Genomic DNA, 26394 nt, shown 5'->3' on the forward strand with positions numbered 1-26394 from the left:
CAGCAGTCAGTTACCAAGCTGGCAGGAGTTCTCTTTTAACATCTTAGCTTTGGTTTCTGTGAAGATAAATTTAGCCCCATCACATCTCTCTTCAGACTGTGGAGAGGGGAGGAGAAGAGAGGAGAGAGTAGATGAGAAGAATTGGAGTGGAGAGGTGGGGCAGACAGTGTTAGGCTGATCTAGCTAATGGCCAAACTGACCTTCACATAAAGTCAAATGGTAAGAAGAGTAAGTAGCGTGTCATACTAAGCCACTGCAGTTTAATCAAGGCTATTTCCATTATGCCAGACTTTCCTACTGCCTTATGATTTTAAACAAGTTGTTAAAATTTCATTGATTGCTCAGTATGTGTTGCGCAACCTCAACATTAATATTAGAAAAAATAAAAATGATATCGGATCGGACAAACAAGGGATAAACCATATATGTGTTTTGTCTCATAAATAGTGGAATACATCTAAACAACTTGTATTTTTTGGTAATTCCTAAATGTAAACAAATTCATTCTTCCTAAGGCAATAATTTGCAGTATAATTTCAATGATTTTATCTACCTTGTGAGTTTTTTCCATCATGAATTGACATCAGTGCTCAAGAAGTGGAAAGGCTGACTAAAGCATAATAATGTACTATATAGGCAATATCATTTGAAATTTTAGGATAGCACAGAGCTGGTTTCATATAAAGTAAAATTACCCCAGGCATATCCTCCACTATCTGGTCTTTATCACATCTTTCCACTTTGCAGTCTGTGGAGCATTTCTCTGCTATACCTAAATGAGACATAGTCTCAGGCAAACACTCACAATGACAACTGCACCTCTCTCAGGATTACTGTTGAATCTCACCTTAAAGTTTATATTTATTTATTTATTTTTCTGTCAACATGGTTTGTAAAAATATAGAACGTTTTTTTTGTGGTATTTTGTTATTGTGATGTAAAGCATAGATTATAGTAAGAGCTTAAAGAGCACTATTGAGTAGTTAAGTAAGTTTCTTTTGGAGTCTTTTTATATTAGACTTTAAAAAAAAACTTTATTAATTCATTATTTCTCTTAGTAGCAGGAGTTACTGTGAAAGATGAAAACAACCTAGAAAAAAGAAAATATATGTACCCAAATAAAAATTTGAAAAGCCCAAATGTATTTTAAAAATGTGTCCTTAAAGTGCCCATAAAAAGGGTACCACACTACAAAAACTAGGAGCAAATAGTTACATGTCATGAGAAACTGTTTAATAAGATAAAGAGTTCTTATCTTATAAAACAGGTGTCAAACCCGTGTATTAGGTCACACGTTTTAATTCAAAACTGACTAGTTTTTAGTGATATTGTTTGACTTTGGACAGAATACTTGCCAAAGACAAAACAACTAAAAACATATGAGATCTCACAATCTGAAAACTGACTAAAGGAGTTAATCATCATCAGAAAGATTAATTCATTATTTACTGCTGTGTAGTTGTGTTTTACAATGCTCTTTGCAATTGTATAGCTGGCCAAGCACTCTTCCTCATCTCTGCTTAAAGCAGTTCATCATGGTCTAAATACTGTCATCATTAATAGATGTATAGATCTATAGCATTTTCCTAATGTGATTTTCCAGCTTGATCAACAAGTACATTTCAGACAATAAAGCACATTTCACAGAATAAAACTGTTGCCCTGTACACAGGTATACCTTATAACACCTACAGAGATTGTCCCTGACGGTATGCCTAATGTCGCCTTAGAAGAGGAAGCATGCATAACTGCAATGTTGTATGAATCATGAAAATCGCTGATATGTCACAATTTTGCAAAAATCAATGATTACCTCAAGCATGTTAAAACACACACATGCTGTTTTATCTGCTATATGGAGTAAGAGTAAGCTGCCTAAATTTATGAGTACAAAAATTAGTCTGAAGGTCTACTTTCCTTTCTAGACTTATCAATATTTTTAGTCAAGACATTTTCAGATTGATTAAATCAAATTGTAAGTAATACATCAATAATCAAGGCTTAGCAGCTGGACTTGCATTCCGAACATCATGCACCATAGTTTTAACGATACATTCTCTCCATTGTTAGATTATGTTTCATCCTCTAATCCAGGTATACTATAAGTGGCCACACAGTCTCTTCCAGACAGATGTATAAAATAAAGCATCTAGCTTTGCAGCATCTTTACAAAGATTTGTAAACAAATCACACCACCATGCTCAACTCTATTTAATATTACATGATCAACTCTATGTGGTGTTTTTTGCAAAGTTGAACTGTTCAGGGACTACAGCAGTTATAGAGAGGGGTTACAGAGGTACACTTTTCCTGACACTTTGATGATTCAGCAACTGCGGAGACCCAAACCTCCTTTGGAATTAACATCAGTACAAAAACTGTGTGCCAGGAGCTCCATGGCACAGGCTTCCTCTCTCAGCTGTAATATGTAGGTGGTTTGTCTCTATAGTGTAAGTTACCTCAGACTACCTTCATCAAATTCTTACACCTACTGTTCAGTCCTGTACTTTCAGAGACTTAATTAAAGATGTTAAACTTAATTTCCAGTATGCCACTACAGTAATTAAAGACAATCTTATCAGAAACAAGATAAGAGTAATCTGATGTCATAAAGAAAAAACAAAGTCCCATGAAACATCGGTTACTTACTACATAGGGCATCTGTCTTGCAATTTACAATGGAAAAATAACTGATTTTTAAATGCATTCTAGTAATTTTATCCTTTATCTAGTAGTTTTATCCTTACAGGGACATGTGGCCTGCATCCTGGTTGTTTTAGATTCCCCCTACCCCGATACTTTACAATGGATATAATCACATGGCAGTAAATGCATTGATCTTTATGATTTCAAGGACCACAGAGTGACAAAATTCCCAATAAATCGTTGTGACAAAAACAGTCTACGAGGATACTTTTCCAATTAGCTAATGGATTCATTCAGCTGTTAAAATGACTCTGGAGGATGTATGTGTGTTGTGACTAGTTTACATGATAACTGCAATACTCCATTTCTATAGACATGATTTCTGAATACAATTAGACCATTAATGAATGCACATGTGTGGCCAAGGACTCTTAAACAATAAACAATCAGCCCAAGCACTTACCAACCAGAGAAGGGAATATTTTCAGCCAGCTGTGCCATTTCACGTTAGTTCTTGCCACATTCCCAACCCCTTTCTCCCCATGCAACAACTCCCCGATGCACTCCGAATGACAGAGTAAAGGAAATTATCGAACACCAATACAATAAAGCTGTCTGGTAACTTAATAGGGCTGCTGAGTAGGGGCACTGTGGCCTTCTTGCTTTGAGGCGATAATGAGAGTCATCATTCCCTCTTGGGCTGGAAGAAAGGGGCCTCCTCAGTGGTGATAGTGTGTGTTTGCACATGCATTTGTGTATATGCGCATGCAAGTAGTCTTTGAGATTTTTTTTTAGTCCGGTGAGGCCCAATAAGCAAACAGCATAGTGCTACAACAAAGAAAGATAGATCTCCCACTGAATACAGCTTGGGAGAGATGTCTGAGAAATACTGTTCATTAAATCAGGCTAAAGTCCAAATATTGAGTTTATAAACTTTAGGGAGACACAGAACATGGACTGCCCTATTTATCATATTACTGGTCCCTCAGCCATTTATATGTTTGGGGAATATGTCTCAGGATGATAAAAGAAACCTGTCTCTAACGAAAAAGAAAAGTACCACTTGTTATTGGAATGCAACATGAATTACTGTCTAACAAGAGATCCACAATGACGAATCCTTTTGTTTGAAAGGAAGCCGTGTTACTGCTGGGTCCGTAATCATTAGAATGTTTTTTCAAACTTTGAAAAAAAGAGTTTCCATTTATCTAGTAGGTTTAATGTATTGGTTCAAATTTGTGAGTTTTGATTGCTCCAAAACACTGACTGAGATATTTACATATATGCAGCATTCGTAGTTCATTAATACACATTATGATGATGAATGGAACTTTATTCAGGAATTTTGATCACCTACTTTCTCTCTGAGGCCAGTAATGCTGTAAGTTAAACACAGCGCAGTTATAAATGAAGGGATGAGAAGTGAAAGGAATTCTTATGCTCAAAGACATTTGTTTAATTTAATTTCAGCTCCTATGGTGTGTACAGTGTGCTCTCTCTCTCCCACTACATCAACTGTCCACGTAGGAATGATTTTTATAAACTGGCTTTTACAATGACCCGAGGGTTCAAGCTCCATGATAATAAAATATTCCAACTGTTGTCTGTGCTAACTCTGGCTACTAGAAGTACAATCAGTGCAACATGATGGTGTACCACAGGACTTGATTCCCACCCAGGGGAGTTCAGGTAAGAGAGACCTCATTGTGTTTATACCAACACCTTGTTATCTTTTCCCATTTGCTGATGGTGAACCCCAAGGGTGAGCAACTTGCAATAAATATTTAATGCTGAGAAAAGGAGTACAACTATTGTGAACAATATTGCTGTTAAATAAATAATTAAAGAAATTAAATGTAATATATCTACTTTCAAATTTAAAAGGCAAAACATATTAGTCCACAATGCCCTTACAGCACATGAGACAATTAATCGATGCCTCCCATTAAGTAACATCAGGAAAAACATCAAATCATTCACAGTAGTTTTACACAAAAGTGGTATATGCTGTATAAATGGTCAGAAAATTAACCTCTCACTATCGCTGTGTGTAATATACACTGATGAGTAAGTAATTTTCAGGCAGCAAATTATTCCTGCGTTAAAACAGGACAAAAATAAATAAACTTAGCACTGCAGATTGCAATGGAGGCAGAATATGGTTGGAGTCCAAGTTTACAAAACCCCCTGTTCCATGTTGATATAGTGTGGTTGATAACAGTAAGAAAAACTGACATCATTAAGATTCACAACTGTGCAAGCAAAGCAACACAAGCCAACCTCCTCCAACCCCCAGATGACTATCAAGCACTGTGTTTTCCAAGCATGGAGGTAATGAGACAAATACTTATTACTCAAGTAAAAATGGCATGAATATTAGCATCACATTAGGCCCCATATTTAATGATGTTGTAAGTACAATATGTCACTGTTACTCAGAGGCAAAACATATTTAAACATTATATAGAGAAGAAGGAGGAAATATGAAGAAACTGCAATCTATTTCACTGCGGTGTCTCACAGAGAAACATGTCTCAACAAGGATGGAAACATGAATGAGAAAATCATCATCATAACAGGCTTTCATATGCTACTTCATGGATACCTGATGTGAAAATGGAACACAAAATGATTAGAGTTGTTAAAAAATAACAAACTATATGAAGTGAATCTACAGTGAGCGATTAGTAGAAATGGGACCATCAGTACTCACTAAAGGGGTGCAAGGGGTCCAATATTCAGGGTTCAGCTCAGCTCGAGGACGAAGGTCCAGATATTCAGGGTTCAGTTCAGTTCGGGCACGAGTTAATGTTCCCTTCATGGAAGATTGAAAAAAAAAGGTTAGAACTGCTCACTGTGTCATTTTAGATTGGTTGTTATTTATACAAGTAGTTGAGTCCACGAAACCCAATATAAGGTAACTAAACACAATAAAAAAAACACAATATGTTTTTACCAATCACTGTTTAAACTGAATTTACTGTTCAAATTAACTCTATGCCACCTTTATTTGACTGAACAAACTAAGCCTCGCTGTTTTCTGTCTCCACCAGCCAGTCGTGTTCAGGTTACATCATGTCTGTCAAGAGTCTACATGTAATAAACATGGAAATCAGGAAAATACGTTGTTCTTAACTGTTGTTTCTAAGTGTTTGACCAAAAAAATCTATTTCTGATTAAAAGCACAGCTGTAGTAACAACAGCAGATATGATCTGTATGCTTCTGCAATGAAGTTACAAATTCTAGAATATGCACGCTTCAACCTGCCATCAATTTCGAGGTGAGCACCAAATCTGAATGTCATTAATTCAGTTCATTTAAGTTCACTTCAGTTCAGATCACTTGACTAAATTATCTTCTGGAGCAACCTGGGTTATGATTCTGAAGAACTGTCAGAAAAGTCTAGTTTCAAAACATTATACTTTCACGGTGAAGTTTACCTTTGATATTTGTGTGGAATGCCGTCATAGCTATAGCATTAGTAAAACACAGAGTTGCAAAAACTAGAATTTGGAAGTGTGAGAGTAAGCTTCAGCATCTAAAAGCGAATCAGTTGATTTTGAGTAAAGAATGGGACAGTCAAATGGACAACACAAAAAAACAGTCACCATCATGGAGGTACAGAAATGTTACTGAGTATCTATAGTAGAGCAATTAAAAAAAAAGAAAGGTAAATTCTATATATACAACACATTTTAACATAAGTTTCTATAAAATGAAGAGCAAATGAGGTTAGAATCCTGTTTTTCCTTGGGCCTTCTGCCCTAAATGACAGGCTAGTGGAATGGTCTGAATCTGCTGGGCCCCATGAGCTCTATGATGTATACTGTAATTATCTGCTGATTCTCAAAATGGCTGTGTGTAATGAGGCTATGCCGCATGAAGTTCCAGGCATAAATCACTGTCTTTAACTGACTTCCAGATGACCAACAACACAGAGCAGAAGCAGAGAGAAAGGAGGAAATGGGTTATCTGGGTAGCAGAACCACAGCATCCAACTTGTGCTTCTTATCAGCAAAGGCCACATTGTTAGCTGAGCTTGCTCACTTAAGACAGTTGTCTGTCTCTGTTAACTCACATGCACTTATTCAGAGGTATCTGTTTATAGCTTGTCTACCAATGTATTAACTTCTCACAGCTTTATTTAGCTATGCAACACAGGTGGAGACTTTTTAGGAGCTATGCTCATCTGTGCTGAATGGAAACATGCCAGTGAGCCCATCAGGCTGCATGCTGTTCTTGGCATAAACCTGCCTTGACTCACACAAATAATCATAATCAAATGTCATAAACAAGTAAACTGCTGCCGCACACACATAAACTGGAAACATATTCTGAATATTAACGAATGAGGGTTTTTTTATAGTCATACAGCTACTTACAGAATGTAATGGACTGTATACATAGTTGGGTAGAAACCACGTCATCTTCTCTTAAGGGTTATATCCGTATATGTCTATTTCCCACATTACATGCTTTCATCATCACTGCTCATTGTGTTAATTTTATCTTAATTTTACTTCACTTTTATTTTTAATTTTTTTTTTCTTTTCATAGATAAATACTCTTATATAGTAATATGTATAGGGGGTGAAGGGGGGTAACTGCCCCTGTGCTGTAGAGCCTTGCCCTCCCCCCAGCTGCCCCCAAATTTTATGTCTTTAAATACTTGTAAGAAGTAATTGCTTGTTTGCCCAAAAGGATCTTATAGCCTTTGTTTTCTTAGAAGAGAAAATGACACAGTACATCATTTTAAGTGTTTTTGTGGATATTTAGTTGACTTGATTTACATATAGGGGATTTTCACTACTTTATACTATACTTATTGAATAGGTAGGTTCCACCCTGCCTAGACCTCTTGCTCCTTCTTTGCCCCCCCCAATTAAAACTTTCTAGATCCACCACTGGAAATGTGAAGTATTTTTTATAATAGCATAAAAACGAGAAACATGCTCTTTGACTATGTTAGCAATATCTAATTTTCTGTACAGGAAGAATGTGTGCAACCTCAAATTGCTTTAGTGAACCCCTATATATAATCACCATACTACAAAAATACATAAAATCACCTTTAATATTAGGGAGAAATTAGGGAGTATCGACCAAAAAACCGTACCTATATCTTGCTCTATAGCCCGTAATAACAAAAGAATTCATCAACGATCATTTTAATAGTAAGCAAAAATGGCAGACCATCTTGGTGAACCATTTGTGAAACAAATGGCCACATTAAGTCCAAAAAATTTGGGGAGTTTCACAAGAAGTTAAATAATTACAAATATTCATGGAAGTATATTTAATATGTTTTAAATATATATTTAAATTATTTAGTAATAATTTAGTATTTGTGAGTGGCTAATGGTAATTTTAGTTCCTTTAAAACTTTTAACAATATAAATCTCTTAAAAGTTTAAATAAACTGGAACTGTGCAGACTTGTGTTGGTGTTGCTTTTACTAGACCGTTAAAAACAAACTTTTCTTCACAAATGTTCCCCAGCAAATTCTTCCAATTATCTGAGAAAGAAATGGAAATGGGTGAATAGGGTACAGCAATACTTAGAACCCCGATTTCATTATGCATCTTCGTAATATATTCCGCTTGTCTGTCACTCTAATTAATGGCTGTCCTTCTCCATAAACCGCCCAGAATGTGAGATTATTTATTAGTACCTAGCCATTTATCACCAGTGTGATAAGTGACAGAGAGAGGGGAAGTGAGAGTTGGCAACACTGTAATTGATCATTTTTCACTCGATATAGTCAGAGTGATTGTGGTAAACTCTTGGTTGCAGTGTGTGATTCTGTCAACACTGACAACAAAAATAAGGTGCACGAATAAAGCAGGTTATTTAGATTGATTAAGTGCTGGCAGTAACATTAGGTTTCAATAGACTTCCCAATACCTGAACAGAAAATAGTAAACGATCAGATCTATTAGTAACGACTCTGCTCTTGCATTTATATTTTATTCTTTATACTGCTAATGCTACAGTTTAGTGGTGTGCAAATTTATTAGAACTGACCATTAGCATTAATAACTGGACTTCTAACTCTCATTTTCAAAACATTATATCTATTAAAACAAATAAAACACAATGTTATCTCAAAAGATAAACTGGTAAATGGCAAAAAGCGATGATGATGTTCATCTTTGAAGGGGAATTTTATTTGTCTTACAATTTAATGAATGGGTTTTGATGCTAAAGAGACCAAGGTTAACATGACTGAGTGAAACTCTCACATTGGCAGTATTCCAGCAATTTACAGTGTTGTGAAAAAAAATGAAACACTAAATTAAACCAATGTCACATCACAGAGTAATCACATCAGCTTGTAGTTGCTTTTTGGAAATTTATGACTAGAGGCATGGTGCAAAAATGGCGCAAAACCATGTTACACAGAAACAGCAGTTGAAAAATGCATTATTTGTTGCCATGGCTCAGGCTGTTCATCTGCCATGACCAGTAAAGACCCTTATTAGACAAAAATACCCCTTTTTATGAGAGATGGTAGCAGTCATCACAAGTGAATATATTGTGTATGCTTCCCTCACTTGTTTTCCTGAGAGAATTTGAAGCAGGGTTTCTCAGTGCTTTCCATAGAAACCATTGCTACAACAAAGTATCACTTCTGATCCTTGATGGACAGAAGGAGTACTTTCACACTACATCAAGACTCATTACCTAATATCTTTGGATATAAACGTTAGAGATTTCCCGTATGCCGATGATTAATAGCAATAAAGCAAAAAATATATGTTGCTTTTTCTTCTAGACTGACTGGCACAAAAGCAACGAAATATATTGTGTCCTCTCATGAAAAATTTCCACAAATGAATACTCGTAAAAACAGTATTAATTTGTTCTATATGTTGATTCTTATACCGTATTGTACAAAAAATTTGGTCTTCCACATCTTTTTTTCCTGTCTTTGTGAACTGGGAGGGAACGTATTTTAATAAAAAGGTGAATTACAAGCACTAGCATGTTCGTTTATGGGTGTGTCATACAAACAAAGGTACCGGCTGATTAATGACATGGAATTTCAGAACAACCACTGAGTTGGCCACACTGTTTGTTTGATACTGCAATAAAAAATCTTGAAAACCAACCAATATCACAAACATGGTTTAGGGGTCCAGTTCAGAGACTCTTTTCGCGTGATGCACAGCAGATAGCCTGCAGGTCCAAGTACTTGTGGCCTTAAATATCAAGTTGTTAGCAACCCCTTAATAGCCTTAATAAAACTTAAATGGGTTACTATTTAAAATATTCACCTCTCATACAGTTGTTATGAAGACTGAATCTTGATATGAATACTGAAATAATTTTTCATGTACCAGTATCTAAACATGTCTCGTCTCTTATCAAGGGAATCTATGGGGATTGACATGCTTATGGCGTTAGTCTCAAGGAGGGGGGATACTCCCACTAGGTTTAAATCTGGGACTCCCCACCATTTGACCTTAGAACTGAAGAAGCTTCTCGGATGAGAGGTGAAACGTCTTCAAGCAACTTAAAGAAGTCCAGATGCTTTTCTTTGCAAGCTCCTTTGACTCAAGGAATTTTAGTTTTTGGCACTCTGATACTGGTAACACATTAGTTTGGAAGCAGTGCACATACACTTTGAGATCTAGGTTTTGTTCTTTTGGAGGTAGGATCTATATATTTCTAAGGCATCTGCAAAATAAAACCAAGATTTTATAGAAGCTCTTAAGTTGAAAATTTCAAGATGTAAGATAAAAAGGTCTAGTGTTTTTTCTGGAACAGCTAATTGAAAACACACAGACGAACTGGTGGGGGTTAATCAATTACAAGGTAGTGTTTTTACATTGGTAAACCCAGTGAAAATGCTCTTTAATGACCGACATGTACAGGTAAGAATAACAACATATTGCTAAAAGTCTCTCTGGACTTGTAAAGCTATTCTTTTGAACTTTCCTCTATACCGTGGGCTGAGAAGATGAGTTTCATTAGGGGGATAAAACACACCTTAATTAACTTTACCATTAGTCTATTCCTGCCAAGCTTTTCCAGTCACAGCAGACCTTTAATTCTTTTTAATTACCTTGGAGATTCCACTGTATGCACTCTTCCTTGACATTACGAGAAAACATTAATTTCTCAACAAGTTCTGTGCATGTGTGTGTCTACCGCTAAGAGAACTACATGATGTTTATCTTGTGTGTTTATCTTGCAAGACTTATGAAGATGGTATGACACATAATGCATTACAGTTTGCAGATGACTTATTCAAGCATTTCTTCAATCATTTTTTATTAAATTAGCAATTTTCTTGTTTATTTATTAACTAATCATATCAAAATATCAAAACAATTTGTATTTAGGAAGATTTGATGTGAAATTTTAATTAAAAAAATCTCTTTCATGAGATGGATAGGGGGACACCTACAAAGCTGGCAGTGGAAGAACAAACTGTAGATTGGTCTACAGTTGGTTCACTTACGGGAAAGGCTTATCAATCACATTATCATCTGACTTGTCTTTAAAATTGTTCGCTATTGGTTAATATATTACAGCTATAATCACCCTGTGCTGGCATGGAAGTCTCCTTCTTAGCAGCCTGCTGACTTACAGTTGGAGCTCTAGTAATGCAAATGAGCCTATAAAGTGTCCCTGTGTGGGGAATTCCCCTCTGGACATTGGACTGACATCAGCTGAGAAGTGCTCTCTGTTATTCAACAATTTAGTCTCTTCTTTGTACAAGATAATCTGATTTTATTCTATACTTTGGTCCTTTTTTTGTCCATATAATAAATGAAAAAAGAGCTCGGAAAACGAATATACAACAGGCTTTGGAGGGTAAAGAGGCAAAGCGTTTGGGGCCAAGATAGAAGGAAATTGGTGATGATAGGAAATGAAAGCACACCATAGTGTGCTACTAAGTTATTTATATTAAGCTATTGAGAAGGCTAGGCAAGAAATTATGTGATTATTATTCTTTGATTTGCAAAGCTATGTTGTGATTGGCCCTTTCATGGGTGGTGGCATTAAACTTTATGTTTATGGGTCCCAGTGTTAAGCTCATTTCCACGCTCCCCATTGCACACACAAAGTATTGACATTCCATTTAAGTTGACAACAGTGAGGAGGGTATTTTATGACAGAAATGTAATGGAAATGCATGCAGGAGGTATTGCAGTAAAAGATATCACCCAATTACATTTTTGCATAGTTGGAGAGTAAAAAAGAAAACAAGTGCATGATGCACCACTGCTTTGTTCATAAAGAAGAAAGGGAGAGGGAATCATTTTAGCTATTCACACACAAACAGAATAATAGTCTACAAAGAAAATCTCCCTATGCATATGTATATTGGGAAATAATAACACTAAAATGATGTTTGATATGATAATTACTTATAAAAGTTTAAAAGTGTAACATCTATATGTAAAAGCACAATCTCGTAACTGTGTTCAAAGCTGAGAAAGAAATACATCTGGATTGTTAACATGGCTGTTCAATGAAGGTGCTTTGTGAGCAAATGGGAAAACAAATTAGGTTAACATCTTGTGACAAGATAAATAAAACCTTGATCAATTAAGTGGTTGAAAAAGACGGGAGTCCGGCATTCAGGGGGAGCAGTCTTGCTGTTACAGTTTAATTCTTGAGCCACAGAGAAGCATTGATTCTCCTTGGCACCCTGTCCTTGTCATTACAATTGATGCTGAGGCCAGCCCAAACCATTTTCAACAACCACTAATGGCTTCAAGGAATTCAGCTGGACTTGTGGCAGAATTCTAATAAGCAGATTTTATGAATTTGGAGTGCAGGAACTAGAAGGCAGATTGCTGCAGGTCGTTCAGAGAACACAGTGAATGCATTAAGAAAACAATTCTCTCCCATTACTGCACAGTTGGAATTACCTCTGTCCTAAGATGCTGAAATGAGATTGAGGTGCCAGAGAGGTCAGCTTTTCTGATGAAACAAGTTGCAATACTGATAATTGTAACCTGGCCGAACAAACATTTCAACTGTTTAAAAAGCAGTTTCTTTGACTATCTAACACACTAATGTTTGACATTCAAGCAACAAACAAAGTTTTCTTTTTTGCCTAAGCTCTTCATATATGCTGTAAGAACATATTTTATCTCTCAAGTGTTGGACTTCATCTTTCCTCCCTAAAGGGGCATATACAGAAAGTGAGGAACGTTGTTTTAGTGCAGCTCATTTCTCTGAGATCAGGTTGGTTTTTCAACTGGTCACTCCTTTTTTTTAACAATCGCTTCTTATTTGTTTCGTTTTGAATCATGGTGACCTTAATTATGGTAACCTCTTTACAACCAAACGTTATAATGACAAATTAAGTTACCCATAAACAAGAATAATTTGCTCTGGAATCCACTGAGGCAGAAACTGACAAAAATATAAACTTCTGCTGCACTGTCAGAACAGTGAGAGACAGTTTGTGTACAACCCCACAGCCATTCTTACACAACAGAGACATTTTCTGCCTGTCTCCTGTATGCCTCTGTCTTTGGTTCTCCATCTAGTCAAAAGTTCTTTGTTCAATCTGGAACTGCAGCTCTACTTCAAAAAAATTCAGTGAATTGAAGACGCTGTTGCAGTAAAAGTGCAGCGTTTAAGTCAACTGAGCATTCACCCTTGAGGCCAAGCAATGTTTTCATCCACATAAGTCGAATACAGCAACTTTCAGATCTGCTCTACTCCACCCTATTAAATCGAACCCTGGACAATGAAGGGTGGAATAGTTGTAGGAATTTGAAGTAGCCTAAATCCTGCTATATCCAATTTATGTTATGGCTTACAAAGAAAAAGGATATTGCCCACATACAGTTTAAGCTATAGAATGAGGGACATTATTCTCTAACCTAAATTGCTCTCTTCCTGATGGTGATTCTTACATTCTTGAAAAATACCAGTTTACAAAATTGAATGCTGTACAGCGTACAGGTAGGACACTGTATACATATAAGTTGAATGCCAACTTCTCTTTTTATGTGTCAACTCGTGAACAGCAACACTAGCAAATGTGCATAGCTCCAAGGATGGCATTGCCAGTTATCAAAAGGAAGCAGCACTTTCTTCAAATGTCTTAACTGCAATATTACTTATACTGTACTACTGCTATTAAGGGCTGACACTTAAAAAAAAAAAAGTTGCAAATACTTTTACTATACTCAAATTACAAATGTTAGAATACTTCATAAAAGAATTGCAAATGTAATTGTTCAAATTGGTTTGATTTGAAGCCAGAAGAACAGTCATTGAGTGCAGGCTTCCACAAAAGTCAGTGGCTCTGATTAAACATCCTACTCATTTATTAAAAAATAATAACACCAGGTACACTCATAAATTGGAATATTTTAAGAACAACGGAGTAACATTAAACATTAGCTCACAATAGTTCATCCAAACACTGTAAAACCTTTGGTGTTACGATTCATGACATAAACCATCCTTTTGTTTTAGGCCCCTCTCACACAGGTCTAGAGACCTGTCAGGGACACCCTGGCAACTGCCAGCTGGTATTGAAAATTCAGTATTCCCCAACTGACTGGTGAGTAGTTGCAGTTGGCTACTGTCAGTCACTGAGTGAAATTGGTCCCTTAAGCTACGTTGCTCTGAAAACTTTGTTGCAATAGCTTTGGTCATAGTAGGTTGCCACAGTCACCTGTAGTTTGCAAGGAAGATGCTAACTTCCTTGCAAATACTCACAAACCACTCGCCAAGACCTAGTGGCGCTATGAAGAACATGAAGCAAAGTAAAAAAGAGTAAGAAAAAATAACAATACACTTCTAAATATCACCAGATCCGTACCAAACATGGTGAGTTCTTCCTCTAGCCCATCTCTTTTCAAGCTTCATAAAAACTGCCTATCCATTTCTATCCATGCTAACAGAATGACCAACAGACAAACAAACATCAACAAAAACAAGCTCCTTGGCAGAAGTGATTTCAAATATTTTAAAAGCAATAAAACATTTCATTGAATCCAGATTAAACTGTCAATATGGAAGTACTGCCTTTTTCAGTTTCTCTCAAATAGTCAGGAAGCCTGCTCCAGTGGTTTGGAGTATAATGGCTGTATAGAGCACCATCAAATGTTTCTGATGTGCTTTTAGGAACAGCAAAAGGAACAAGAGCATCCGAGAAGGCTTTGTGGTCTATAAATTAAAAGCATTTATCATCTATAGTCTATGGTGCACACTACCACCATTATAAATATTAAAGAGCTATTTCAAATTAATGAGAAAGATAACAGGCAACCGGTAAAAGTCTTAAAAATTGGCATGTTGTATACTGTCCTTTTGGTTTTTAGTAAGCAGTTGTAGCAGCATTCTGAAGTAATTATAACAGATTGATAGCATTCTTCAGTATCCCAGAAGTCAGAGTGCTGTAATTGTTTAGGATGCCCTGTGTGCATCTCTCTGTTGTCTCTCTGAGTTGCTCAATAGTTTTTATAAAAAGGATAATGGATAAAAACCTGTTTTGTCACACCCTGCACATGAACCTCTAGTTAAAGTTAAAAATCTGAATCAAAAGTGAAGTCACTGAGGTGTCCTGATGCTTGGCGTTGGGGTGAGTAACAGTAATGAGTATATATCTCCTTTCTGTCTTTTATCTTGGGTGAGCTACAGAAAAAGGAGGGCAGTAGAGTAGTTAAAAGGTGAGACGACTATACAATGTCTGTTACCAGAGTAACTGTTCCAAATGCTTTCTACAGTTTTTTAGTTGGAATAAACAGTTGTGGCCAACACCACAGTGACTGATTTATGCTATAAAATGGGTGGATGAATAGATATTTCATCCATCCATCCAATTGTTTATTTATTATTTTGCATTTCTTTTTGTTTTGCCACTATCATTGTTTATTTCCCCATGAAAAAAGGTGAAATCTTATGGTTGTCTTTGCTCCCATTTAACTGAGTCAAAATGTGGCACACTGAGTTCTTTGTCAGTGTCCTTCTCAAAAATTAATTGAATCATATCATTAAATTGTAATGATATCAGCGCAAAGTTTGCTATTGGAAGCAGTTGTTTTAGTCTGTGGTTTGTCTTATCAGACACTAGTAGTCACAGCTTGATGCCAAAAAGGAAGGCGGATACCCACATGGCTCAGACAAAAGCCTAACCATCAGACACTGATCGTCAATTAAAATTTCATCAGCCGCTTGAAAAGATTCATGGATTTGTGTTTGTCAGCTTACTGAATGCTGTTTGAGAATTTTTATGTTTATGTTAGAGAGTATTTCAGCTGACAGTGTCAGAATATACCCGTATTTGTCAGCACGTTTTTAGCAGTTGTCGAACTTGCACTGTGTGCTGGAGAGGGTTAGAACATAAACCTTCGTTTTATTATTGCTACAGCTGAAGGAGAAGAAATATTCACATGTAATGTCATTTTTTTGGCTCATTTATGGGATCCTTGATTCTTCTCTGGAGGCAGGAATATCAGTGTTTAACTGTAAATTGCTCCTGATATATAGGTCTTATTTGAAGGTAAATTCGTGAGTTCGAGTTTATTCAAAAATAGATTCTTTCTTACCAATAACCTAACAGGTCTTCTCACTTTCCACATTTACCAGTGAAAAGAAAAACTAACAGGTGACAAGACAAAGTGTAACAAACCTGTCATTTTAAGTTTGCATATGCACTATGTCTTGTATTGTGACATCAACACATCATTATATTGTTATATTGTTGTACTTTGTTATTTTCTAGAAGTATTTGAAGGTCTTAGTCAGCATGAAATAAATATCATCATCAGACAATGAAAGCAACGCCACGCACTCACATGCCCTCCAATTTGTTGTGACCTTGCAGACTCGTTGATGCAGTTACCCTATAGGTAACTATTATGTGTGTGACCTCCAAGCAGAGTAGAAAATACAACAATAAGAACAACTTTTCATCTGTTTCATCAGCAGCTGGGGCTGTGCGATATGACCACAATCTCATATCCCAATATAAGAATTCTATCGTCCCGATAACGATATAAATCACAAAAATGTAACATTTTCTGTAAATTCTGTGAATCTCGGGCAGCTCGACTTGCAGGAAGTGTTTCCAGCTGCGCATCCTTTACTCGGAGTCGAGTGTTTTAACCGATGCATGAAACTATACATTTTTAGACATGTAGTTGTAAAGGCCACCGTTTTCTTCGTGAGTATTTATTACACGGCGTGCTGCGGGGGAAAGCCTGTTCTAACGTTTGAGTCTGAGGTTTATTTTTTAGCACCTGGCGGCTCTTTTTTACTTCTCATCCATAAATAATCTGCTCTTTCAAGTGATTCAGTTCATTTTGAAAAGTCTCAACAGGCTTTATTGTGAAAGATTTATGTGGAACATAAATGGTGTTACCGTTGTTGTTGCTAACCACAATGCATAAAACAGGCGCTTGTCCGTCAGTAACGTCGCTATATTAAATATAAGAGAAAGAGAGAAAGAAGAAATTAATATAACCACTACAGTGACCATCAAAAGGATGAAAAAATATAGAAACAAACGATAGCGTAAAATGAAACGATAGAGGTTTTTATACCGTCATCCGGTATATATCGTTATATCAAACAGCCCTATCAGCAGCTGTCCCAAACTTGGGCGAAACCACCACTTCCAGCTTTGGTTACAGAATATTTCTATTATCGTTGTTGTTTTGGTTTTTTTTTTCGCAATGATCTTTTCTATTCATGTAAAACCTTCCACAGCCTTACAACATGTGTACATATTTAAAACAGCCCTGTTTACAGCATAGTATTATGTATTCAATTCTGCCCCCATCATTTCTCTTATTAATGTGGAATACAGTATTTCTAATAATATAACTGGAACTGATATGCAGAAGATGATATAAGGTGGAACTAGCATATAATGCAAAGTCTATTTGTAACCTTTGAAGCTACTGAAGGTTGAAATTAAAAGCTTGTTACTTTTTATATCTTATGGATAAGTATCTTGTTAACCATCCACCAAGGTTTGAATGTCAAAAATATGTAATTTGCTATAATTAAAACACTTTCTTGTATCAAAGGAGCATCTGGCAGCTTCATCTGTGGGTTGCAATGAACCTTCTCCTCATGAATATGTAAATCAACAGTGAACCTGAAAGAATCAACGTAAAGCCGCGGGCCAAACCCAGCCAGTGATAAATCACAAAGCGATAAGAAATAATATTAGAGAGAATTCAAATGAGTCAACAGTAGGGCCACATAAGGTAATCCACAATTAATAACACAAAGACATCAGATGTTATCTGCTCTGGTCAATCCCTAGTGTCAGGGAATTAGATGAAGTCAAGTGTGTCAGCGAAGCTAATGGTCCAGATAGATTATCTCCAGGCTGATGTAGCTTGCAGACAAACCCAAGTCAGCTAATTCAATGCTTCCTGTCAGTGTCACCATTTTTACAGCAAATGTAAACCACCTGGACTTTGAAAATCCGCAACTGCACAGAGAGAAATTGAACATTTAGTAGGTCAGCAATGCTTTAGATTGAGCACAGTCCCTGATAGAATAATAGATTCAGGAACTGTAATGTCATTTTAACCTGTGATGAAGTCAGGACTGCGAAAGGATTTTTTTGTGCTTTGAATTTATTTTTGAACCACAATTCAGATTTAACTGATGTCTACAGCATCTTTCAGAAACTTGATCTCCTTTCACCTGCTCACAATGAACACCCCAAATTGCTGGTCAGGGAAAATACAGCTGGATGTTTAACAGAGGTTCACTTGATATTGCAGTATTGATTCTGCCTCGCACTTCAGAAAAATTTCTTATGCCCTAAAGGTAACAAGAGAAATAAAAGTGAAAGAAATCACAGATCCAAGATTTCCAGTCCTTTGGGAAGAAATTAAGTTCGGTTAGACTTTAAAGGGGCTGTTAGATGGAATGTTGGATGTGATTTTACCATCAACCTTTCACTTGTTCCACCATCTGCTATTACAATAAATTGTAAAAGCTGCTCTCCCTCTGTTCAGTGCCATAAAGCACTTTTCTTTGTGAGATCCAGCATATTATCCATGAAATCCAAGCCTAGAGCACAAGGTTGTAAATGCAGCATACAAAGCTGTAGAGGCTGCCAATATTTTAATTGTACTACAGCACCATATATGTGTGTGTCTCTGTGATTATTTTAAGATTGTTTTAAAATAATGGAATTCAGAGACCTAACCTACAATACTTTTATCATATTATTCCTGAACTTTAAATGACAGTATGACAGCTAAACGCAAGGCTTAACAGGCACAAAAGGAAATGCATACGAGTCTTGAAAAAACTGTTTGTCCTGTTACTTACCAACAAAGTGCTGTACTTGTTTTGCTTTCTGCATGAAGCACTTTTATCCCCTATTGCAACCCGCTCTGGACCAGTAAGGAAATACCTGATTAAAAATGAATTTCCACTTAACATTCAAAAATGTCCATTGTTATGTTCAAGGAGAAAAACAAATTTACTTCTTGTAGTACATTCTTACTTTGTACTACAGTGACGTGCAAAAATAGAATACACCACCCTATTGTGAAGGGTAAGAGCACGGCTTTCTGTTGGCCAAAATATCTCAATCTTAAAACATTAATCAAGAAGAGTTAACAGTTCATAAAGAAAGCAAATAACATCTTTGTAAGAGCCGCCTTATCTAGTACACACCTGCATTTCCCCACACTTAACATCTTAAACTTGAACAATACTTTGTGTTTAGTTATTATTCTATTCTATTCTATTATGCTATACTATTATGCCAGACTTCCTAGTCCTAAGGAATAGTTCTCTGGGGTCTCGCTAGGTCCTTAAGAAATTTGATCCCTTTCTGCTTACTTTCAGTCCAGTCCTTGAACCTGACTATTTTCAGAGGAAATTTTCTTGTTGTTAAGGACCATAAAATTGACCTCAATCAAATCAAATCAATCAAGTGTAAAAAACACACACTCAACTCAAGTTATGAATCAGTGTTGTGTCTGCACATGACAGACAAGAACTAATTTCAAATTGTATCTTTTTCTGTTCTAAAATCATATAATGTCTTCCATTCCTTTGAATGAACATGTAAAAAATGCCAAAGATAACACAGTTTGACAGACATTAAAAATTATAGTTGCACCAACAAGTAAATTAACAAAGAATCATTAGCTAACAAACTGGCATATCGCAGCATGGTGTGCAGAGTGTCCTTAAAAAGGTTGAGGAAACTGCACAACTGAAGGATAAAAGAAGAGATGCCAGACCTAAAAAAAAAAAAAAAAAAAAACTACATAAGAGCTACAAAAGATGAATAATATCTGAAAGTCAAACGTGAAATGATTGGCTCAGATCAGGAACATTATGTATAGTAAACTATATCTGAAGACAACTTAAAGAAATTACAAGAAAGCTTGTTATTCCTGTTTATGTTTGAGTGTTTTGTTAAATCATTGCACCTATATTCCAGTTTCCTAACAAAATATAAAGAAGATGCGGCTAGTACTGGCACAGTGTATTACTGGCAAAATACTGTATTTTTTTCTTTGAGAGTCACAGAGCAGATTAAGGAGGACATCAGTAGTCTTTATGTCAAGTAGAATATTGTCTTGCATAAAATCAGCAGAGGGCCCTTGTGACTTGAGCTACAGCCCATGTTTCTTGTGGTATTAGACAGTTCTAAGATTCTTCTTCATTCCTCAAATAGTAAAACGTAACATGGAAATCACACCTAGTCAGACTATATTGGCTTCCTACTTTCTTGGGAGGTTCAATCTGCCCACAGGCCTCTGATTAAGTCCTTTCCCTGTCTTATCATTCTGAAGAATCAAACAGAGCAAATGGAAAGCATTTTCCATGGGGATATTTCTTCAGCGGCAGCACAAACAGAAACCACTTGCAGCCTCAAACTGAATTCAAAATTTTGAGATAACGTTGTCAGGTGTGATTACTGTTTATATCACAACTCTTTCTTTCTGATATACAGTTTAGAAATTCCTCTGCTGTATTAGCACTCTATTAACTTTTGCATTCACGTTTCATTTACTTGAAAGGTATCTTTTAGGTTGGTCAGAACGTGATTAGTAAATTAATTAATTAATTAATTAATCATTTTAAGGAAGCATTGACGTTCTCTTGAGTGTTGGAGAGCAGGAGTGTAACGATCTGTCAAACCTGTAACTTTCTGTTATATCTTGATCTGCAAGAGCATCTGTAAACTCCTCCTTTTTTGGTCATTTGGGATGGTAGAAGTATTAAAAAATGACCTGAATTACATTTAAACCTTATAACCTTTACTAGATTAGCATGTTTTACCCTGCATTAACCACCACAGATTCACGTGGCTAATTACCATAAGTAATGTGAGCCTGAAGCTAATTTGCATGCTATTACTGCATATGCTAAAGCTTTTTCTCAGCCTATGTTTACACACACGCATGCGGTACACAACAACATCAATGGGTTTTTTTTTTAAGTGTTTAAACAGACATTGCTTTAAACTGTATTTCACAACGAAGCTAAGGTAACATACCAGTAGCTACAGTGGTGAAGCTATCCCTCTTTCTCTGCCATGGTTCACATAATCCTCCTGAATGTCTCTGTCACCTAATCCTCCTCCTGTGTCTGTGTTTACATTCGTGCACCGAGCTGCTGCATTCCCCATAACTTTTACAATTTCTCTTCTGCACAGTCCACGAAGGTTTGCATCATGGGTTCGGACACAGTTTCAGATCCCTTGGTGACCCGATTTCAAGCCAACCAGCAATGTACTCTGTATGTGCACACACTTCCACAACCTATAATAATGTGTAGATCTGCTGTAGTGATCACTGTCTCCCTCGTCAGAGATAGTTAATGCCTAAATCTCTTTCTAACTGGCAGGGAATCACATAATTGGCTGTGGTCCATTTGCTCACCCGCGTGTGTGTCCTCTCACTAACAGCAGATTTTAATGAATCAGTTTTACAGTGATTAGAGCTCCTGGCTATGAGGAGGTCAGGGAAGGAGTGAAGACTCTGACCGCTGAGAGACGGCCAAGCATGGATGTCTGTAGTCTAAATGGTCTTAGCACAGTGTGATGGGCTTAATCAAAACGCAGCAGTTTTCTTTCTCCCTTGATAATTCTTTGTCTGCTGCGTCACTGAAACTCACTATCTCTTTCTAAGAATGTATGTTTCTATCTCTGTGTGTGGATAAGCTCTCCCCCTCACTCATACACACACTCTTTCTCCTCGCTCTGCAGTATCTCTCTCTATCCTCCGTCCCATAATGCTTTTAGTTTCTATGTCGAGTATCCATGATAGCCAAAACGTGTCTGGGGGGTGCTGAACTACACTTAACTAAAGCAATTTGCAATTAGCCTCTCTCATGTCTGTTTCCTATGACGGTTTATATTGTGCTATAGTTAACAGAAAAAGACACACACACAAGAAAAAGAAAACAGAGGCCTAAATTTTGATCATTAATTGACTCATATATGTGTCATTTTAATCAACTGTAATTTTGCAGTAATTAGAATGTTTGCAAATTACATGGCTGAATTATTGATCAGTTTTCTTAAAATCCTTTGAACAATGTTCACATTATAATGTGGTCTATGCCAGCGTTCCCCTTAGGAAAACTGGATCTAGAGTACATCACTAAATGGGACCTAAATATTCAGTTTAACTGCAGGCATACAGAATTTGCACATGTCTTTTGCTTAACTGTTGCCATTTCATGCTACTTTATGCTTTTGCTCCACTAAATTTCAGAGTTGTCATTTAAATTCATTTAGTTACTAAAGGGTTAAAATACACACAAAAATCACCACATGCCACTAAAGCACTGTGCCTTAGTATTGATTTTACAAGTCCCTGGATCTCCTCTCTTACCAATATCTCCTCAATTTGCTGTTTTGATGATGAGAGTGGAGAGTGTAGTCTAACACGCTGGTTTTAAATCTAGGTTTAGCTCTATTGACTCATAAGGCCAGAGCCTATGATGCACATTTTTATTCTCATCAAACCATTCAGTGACTCCTCCAGACCTTTGGTTGGGGGCACTGCAAATGTTTCATCACAGGATAAAGGTCGTCACTTTGGACAGCGTTTTATTGATTTGACAGTGACTCTTCTATATAAATGGATAATACCAACAAAATAGCCAAGAGTTTACATGATGCCTTTACTGGGGATTCAACTTTGGTTTTATTTTTTCACTGATAAAGACAATAAAATCAGTATATATCAACAGTCTGTGACACAAATCACTACTTACAGAAATATGCATCTGCAGTAATTATCTGTTAAAATAATTGGATACTGACAGGCTTCTGTTGACTATTATTTTTCAATATTTTCAATTTTGTCAATATTGTAACTGGAAGTTAGCAAGAGGTGATAAAATACATGCAACCCTTTTTTGTCATTACACCAAAATCCCACATATTTCTAATTAAATTTAGAAATTTTGCTTTGTTTTGGCTGATGATTAGTATTATTTGCCCAGCATTTGCTTTTGATGTTTCAGAACACTAATCGGGAAACTCTTAAAATGCCGAAAACATAAATATGCGCAGATACAAATACCTTCACTGGCATCTGCTGGTTGATAAGCACTACTCATAGCCTGAAGCCCAGCCTCTGCAGTGATACAAAGCCTGGCTCATAGCAGTGCACCGCCGAGCCAACTCCACTGATTTACCATGTCAACTTCTCTAATTCACCATGTTCTCCATGTTGGCCAGACAATCCATGTAGACAGCCTCAAACCAACCACACTGACAGGGAAGGCAACGGCAGTTGGGGGTCTGCCCAATGCGTCTCTGGCTATGACACACCTGTCAATCAAATGGAAATACCACAATATGCAAGCCAGAGAGCTGTTGTGCTGGTGCTCCTGCCAAAAAGAACCGTGGATATAATTTCTTTGTCAGCACTGCAACCTACGTCTCAAATTACTAATAGTACGAGTTTGTGCTTTCTGTGTTATTAACACACACTTGAATATTTGTTTTATTTGATATTGTTTGTCATTCTGCAGCAGATGTTCTACATTTTCATTACCACATAATATATATATATGTGGAAATTCTGCTTCTGTCAACACTTTGTAGTGCACAATAATGCTCCTGTGTGCTTAATTTGGTCTTTAACCTCCTAGGACCTGGCATCCTGGCTTCATCAGAAATAATCTTGGTTGAAGTGGCTGCCAAAAAGCCATTCTTAAATGATTTTTTTTTTTGTTTTAAACACAGTTATTAGGTTTTCTGTTACACCCTTTAATAAATTGGTTCAGCAGCAACTCAAATATATAGGATAAAGAGGAAACTGCCAAACCTTTTTTCCACCAATAAATGTATTATTTTCTATTATGTGCACTCATTTCATTCATCCTATCATTGCTCTCTTTAGTAGCAGTGTATTTGCACACATGTAGCTGGAATATATAAATGGAAAGTGGATCTGAACTCATTTATTGTTCAAAATCTACCTTCTTAACACTGATTGAAACTCAATTTACCTTTGTTGTTGTAAAAGAATTATACCCTCTTGGGTATAGCAGATAAAGGCCTTTTTTAAGATGTAAAATATCTTTTTAATTTGCCCATGGGGCATATAGTGCAAAGGCAAATGTTACTATAGGTTATCTTTTAACCTGAAATCCTCATAATTCCAATTATATAGTGCTTTATCCCTCTCTGTGATCAAAAGTCTTCACCATCATTCAAATATGATTTTTGGCTACTGACAATGACAGCCTGCTGTCTTATTCTACTGATTCTAGTTACTTTAGATTGTCCAGCTCTCAAAGGCTACTTTTTTCTAGTGTTGCACACTAGACACACAGTCTTATACCTTCAAATCAGATCAGAGGATGTCCTAATATAGTCTACTTATTATTGTCTGTCACTGAAGGAAATGATTCAAAATGGAAAAACAGGAGAAATTCTGCATATTGCATTTTGCAGTAATTGAAAGAAACAGCTGAGAAACAGAGTAATTAACAGCTATCAGTTTGGAAATGGTTACAAAACCATTTCTAAGGCCTTTGGACTCCAATGAACCATGGTGAGATTCACAAATAGAGAAGACTTGGAACAGTGCTGAACCTTTCCCGTAGCGACTGGTCAACCAACATTATTCCAAGAGTGCATCAAAGACTTATCCAGGAGGTGTTAGGATGCCTGGGTCGTTGACCCAGGGTTTTTGTGTTTATTATATTATTTATAATTTCTAGTCTTTGGGTTTTTATTAGAGTCATGTCTTATGGTTTGTCTCTGTGTAATCCTTGGTTGCTGTCTCCCCTGTCTGCTGTATCCCCGTGTCCAGTCTGTGTCTGCCCTGGTCCCACGTCTCTGTTCCCTCTGTTGTAGTGCCTGCATGTGAGTTTGTCTGTGAAGGTTCTCAGTCATCCAGGTCATCGTAGTCAAAGGAGCTTGCAAAGAAAAGCGTCTGGACTTCTTTAAGTAATCATTGACCGCCTTACTTACCACCGCCTTTACCCAGGGGATGCCATACCTTGCATTTACGGACTTCCAAAAATCCACAAGGAAGCTGTCCCACTCAGACCCATAGTCAGTAGCATAAACTCAGCCACTTATAACATTGCAAAACACCTTGCTACCATCCTTGCTCCTCTCGTGGGGAACACCCCACACCACATCAAGAACTCCACCGACTTCACTGACAAGGTCCAGAAACTTACCCTGGATCCAGATGAAACCATGGTGTCCTTTGATGTAGTCTCTCTCTTCATGTGCATACCCACCACGGAGGCAGTGGAGACTGTCAGAAAACGACTACAAGAAGACAACTCCTTGGAGGACAGGACCAACTTCACACCCGATCAGATTTGCACACTGTTAGACCTCTGTCTCACCACTACATTATTCAAATACAACGAAGGCTATTACAGACAAAAACATGGCTGTGCCATGGGCTCCCCCGTGTCACCTATTGTAGCCAACCTTTACATGGAGGAAGTGGAAAGGAAGGCTCTTGGCTCTTTCAAAGGAAGAGTACCCAGCCACTGGTACAGATATGTAGACGACACCTGGGTCAAAATCAAGACACAAGAAGTGGAATCCTTCACTGCGCACATCAACGCTGTGGATAAAAACATCAAGTTCACCAGGGAAGACACAAAGGACGACTGTTTGCCTTTCCTGGACTGCGCTGTGCACATTGAAGAAAATGGCAACCTCAACATCGAAGTTTACCGGAAGCCCACACACACGGACCAGTACCTCCTGTTTGACTCCCATCACCCTCTGGAACACAAACTTGGAGTAATTAGGACCCTACACCACCGGGCAGAACATGTTCCCTCTAAGCCTGAAGGGAAAAAGAAGGAACACACACATGTAAAGGAAGCACTCAAAACGTGCGGCTATCCTAAATGGGCATTCTTAAAGTCAGCAAAGAGGCACAGGAAAGAAGATCAGACACCAGCGAGGGAGGATAAGAAGGACAGGCGCAACAACATTGTCATCCCCTATGTAGCCGGTGTATCAGAGAAACTCAGGAGGGTTTTCTCCAAGCATGACATCCCGGTGTACTTCAGACCCAGCAACACACTCAGACAAAAACTGATTCACCCGAAAGACAAAACGCCAAAACACAGACTTAACAATGTGGTGTATGCCGTACAGTGCAGCGAGGAATGCCCAGACCTCTACATTGGAGAGACCAAACAGCCACTTCACAAGCGCATGGCACAACACAGAAGAGCGACCTCCACAGGACAAGATTCAGCTGTCCATCTGCATCTTAAGGATAAAGGACACTCTTTCGAGGATGCCAATGTTCACATTTTGGACA

The 26394-nt window shown here is 37.2% G+C and overlaps 1 protein-coding gene across 2 annotated transcripts in view; it reads right to left on the reverse strand.

Moving 5' to 3' along the window:
- The window catches only part of pcdh9 (protocadherin 9), a 191179-nt gene that overhangs the window by 127786 nt on the left and 36999 nt on the right, over nucleotides 1-26394 (reverse strand). For both annotated transcript variants that reach the window (XM_035907867.2, XM_006780362.2), the window contains exon 3: nucleotides 5360-5461. In XM_035907867.2, the coding sequence (XP_035763760.2) occupies nucleotides 5360-5461 (102 nt within the window). The remainder of the gene's footprint in view (nucleotides 1-5359; nucleotides 5462-26394) is intronic.

Source organism: Neolamprologus brichardi, chromosome 1 (genome assembly GCF_056152115.1).
Source record: "Neolamprologus brichardi isolate AB-2024 chromosome 1, ASM5615211v1, whole genome shotgun sequence".
In the NCBI taxonomy this organism is placed as follows: Eukaryota; Metazoa; Chordata; class Actinopteri; order Cichliformes; family Cichlidae; genus Neolamprologus; species Neolamprologus brichardi.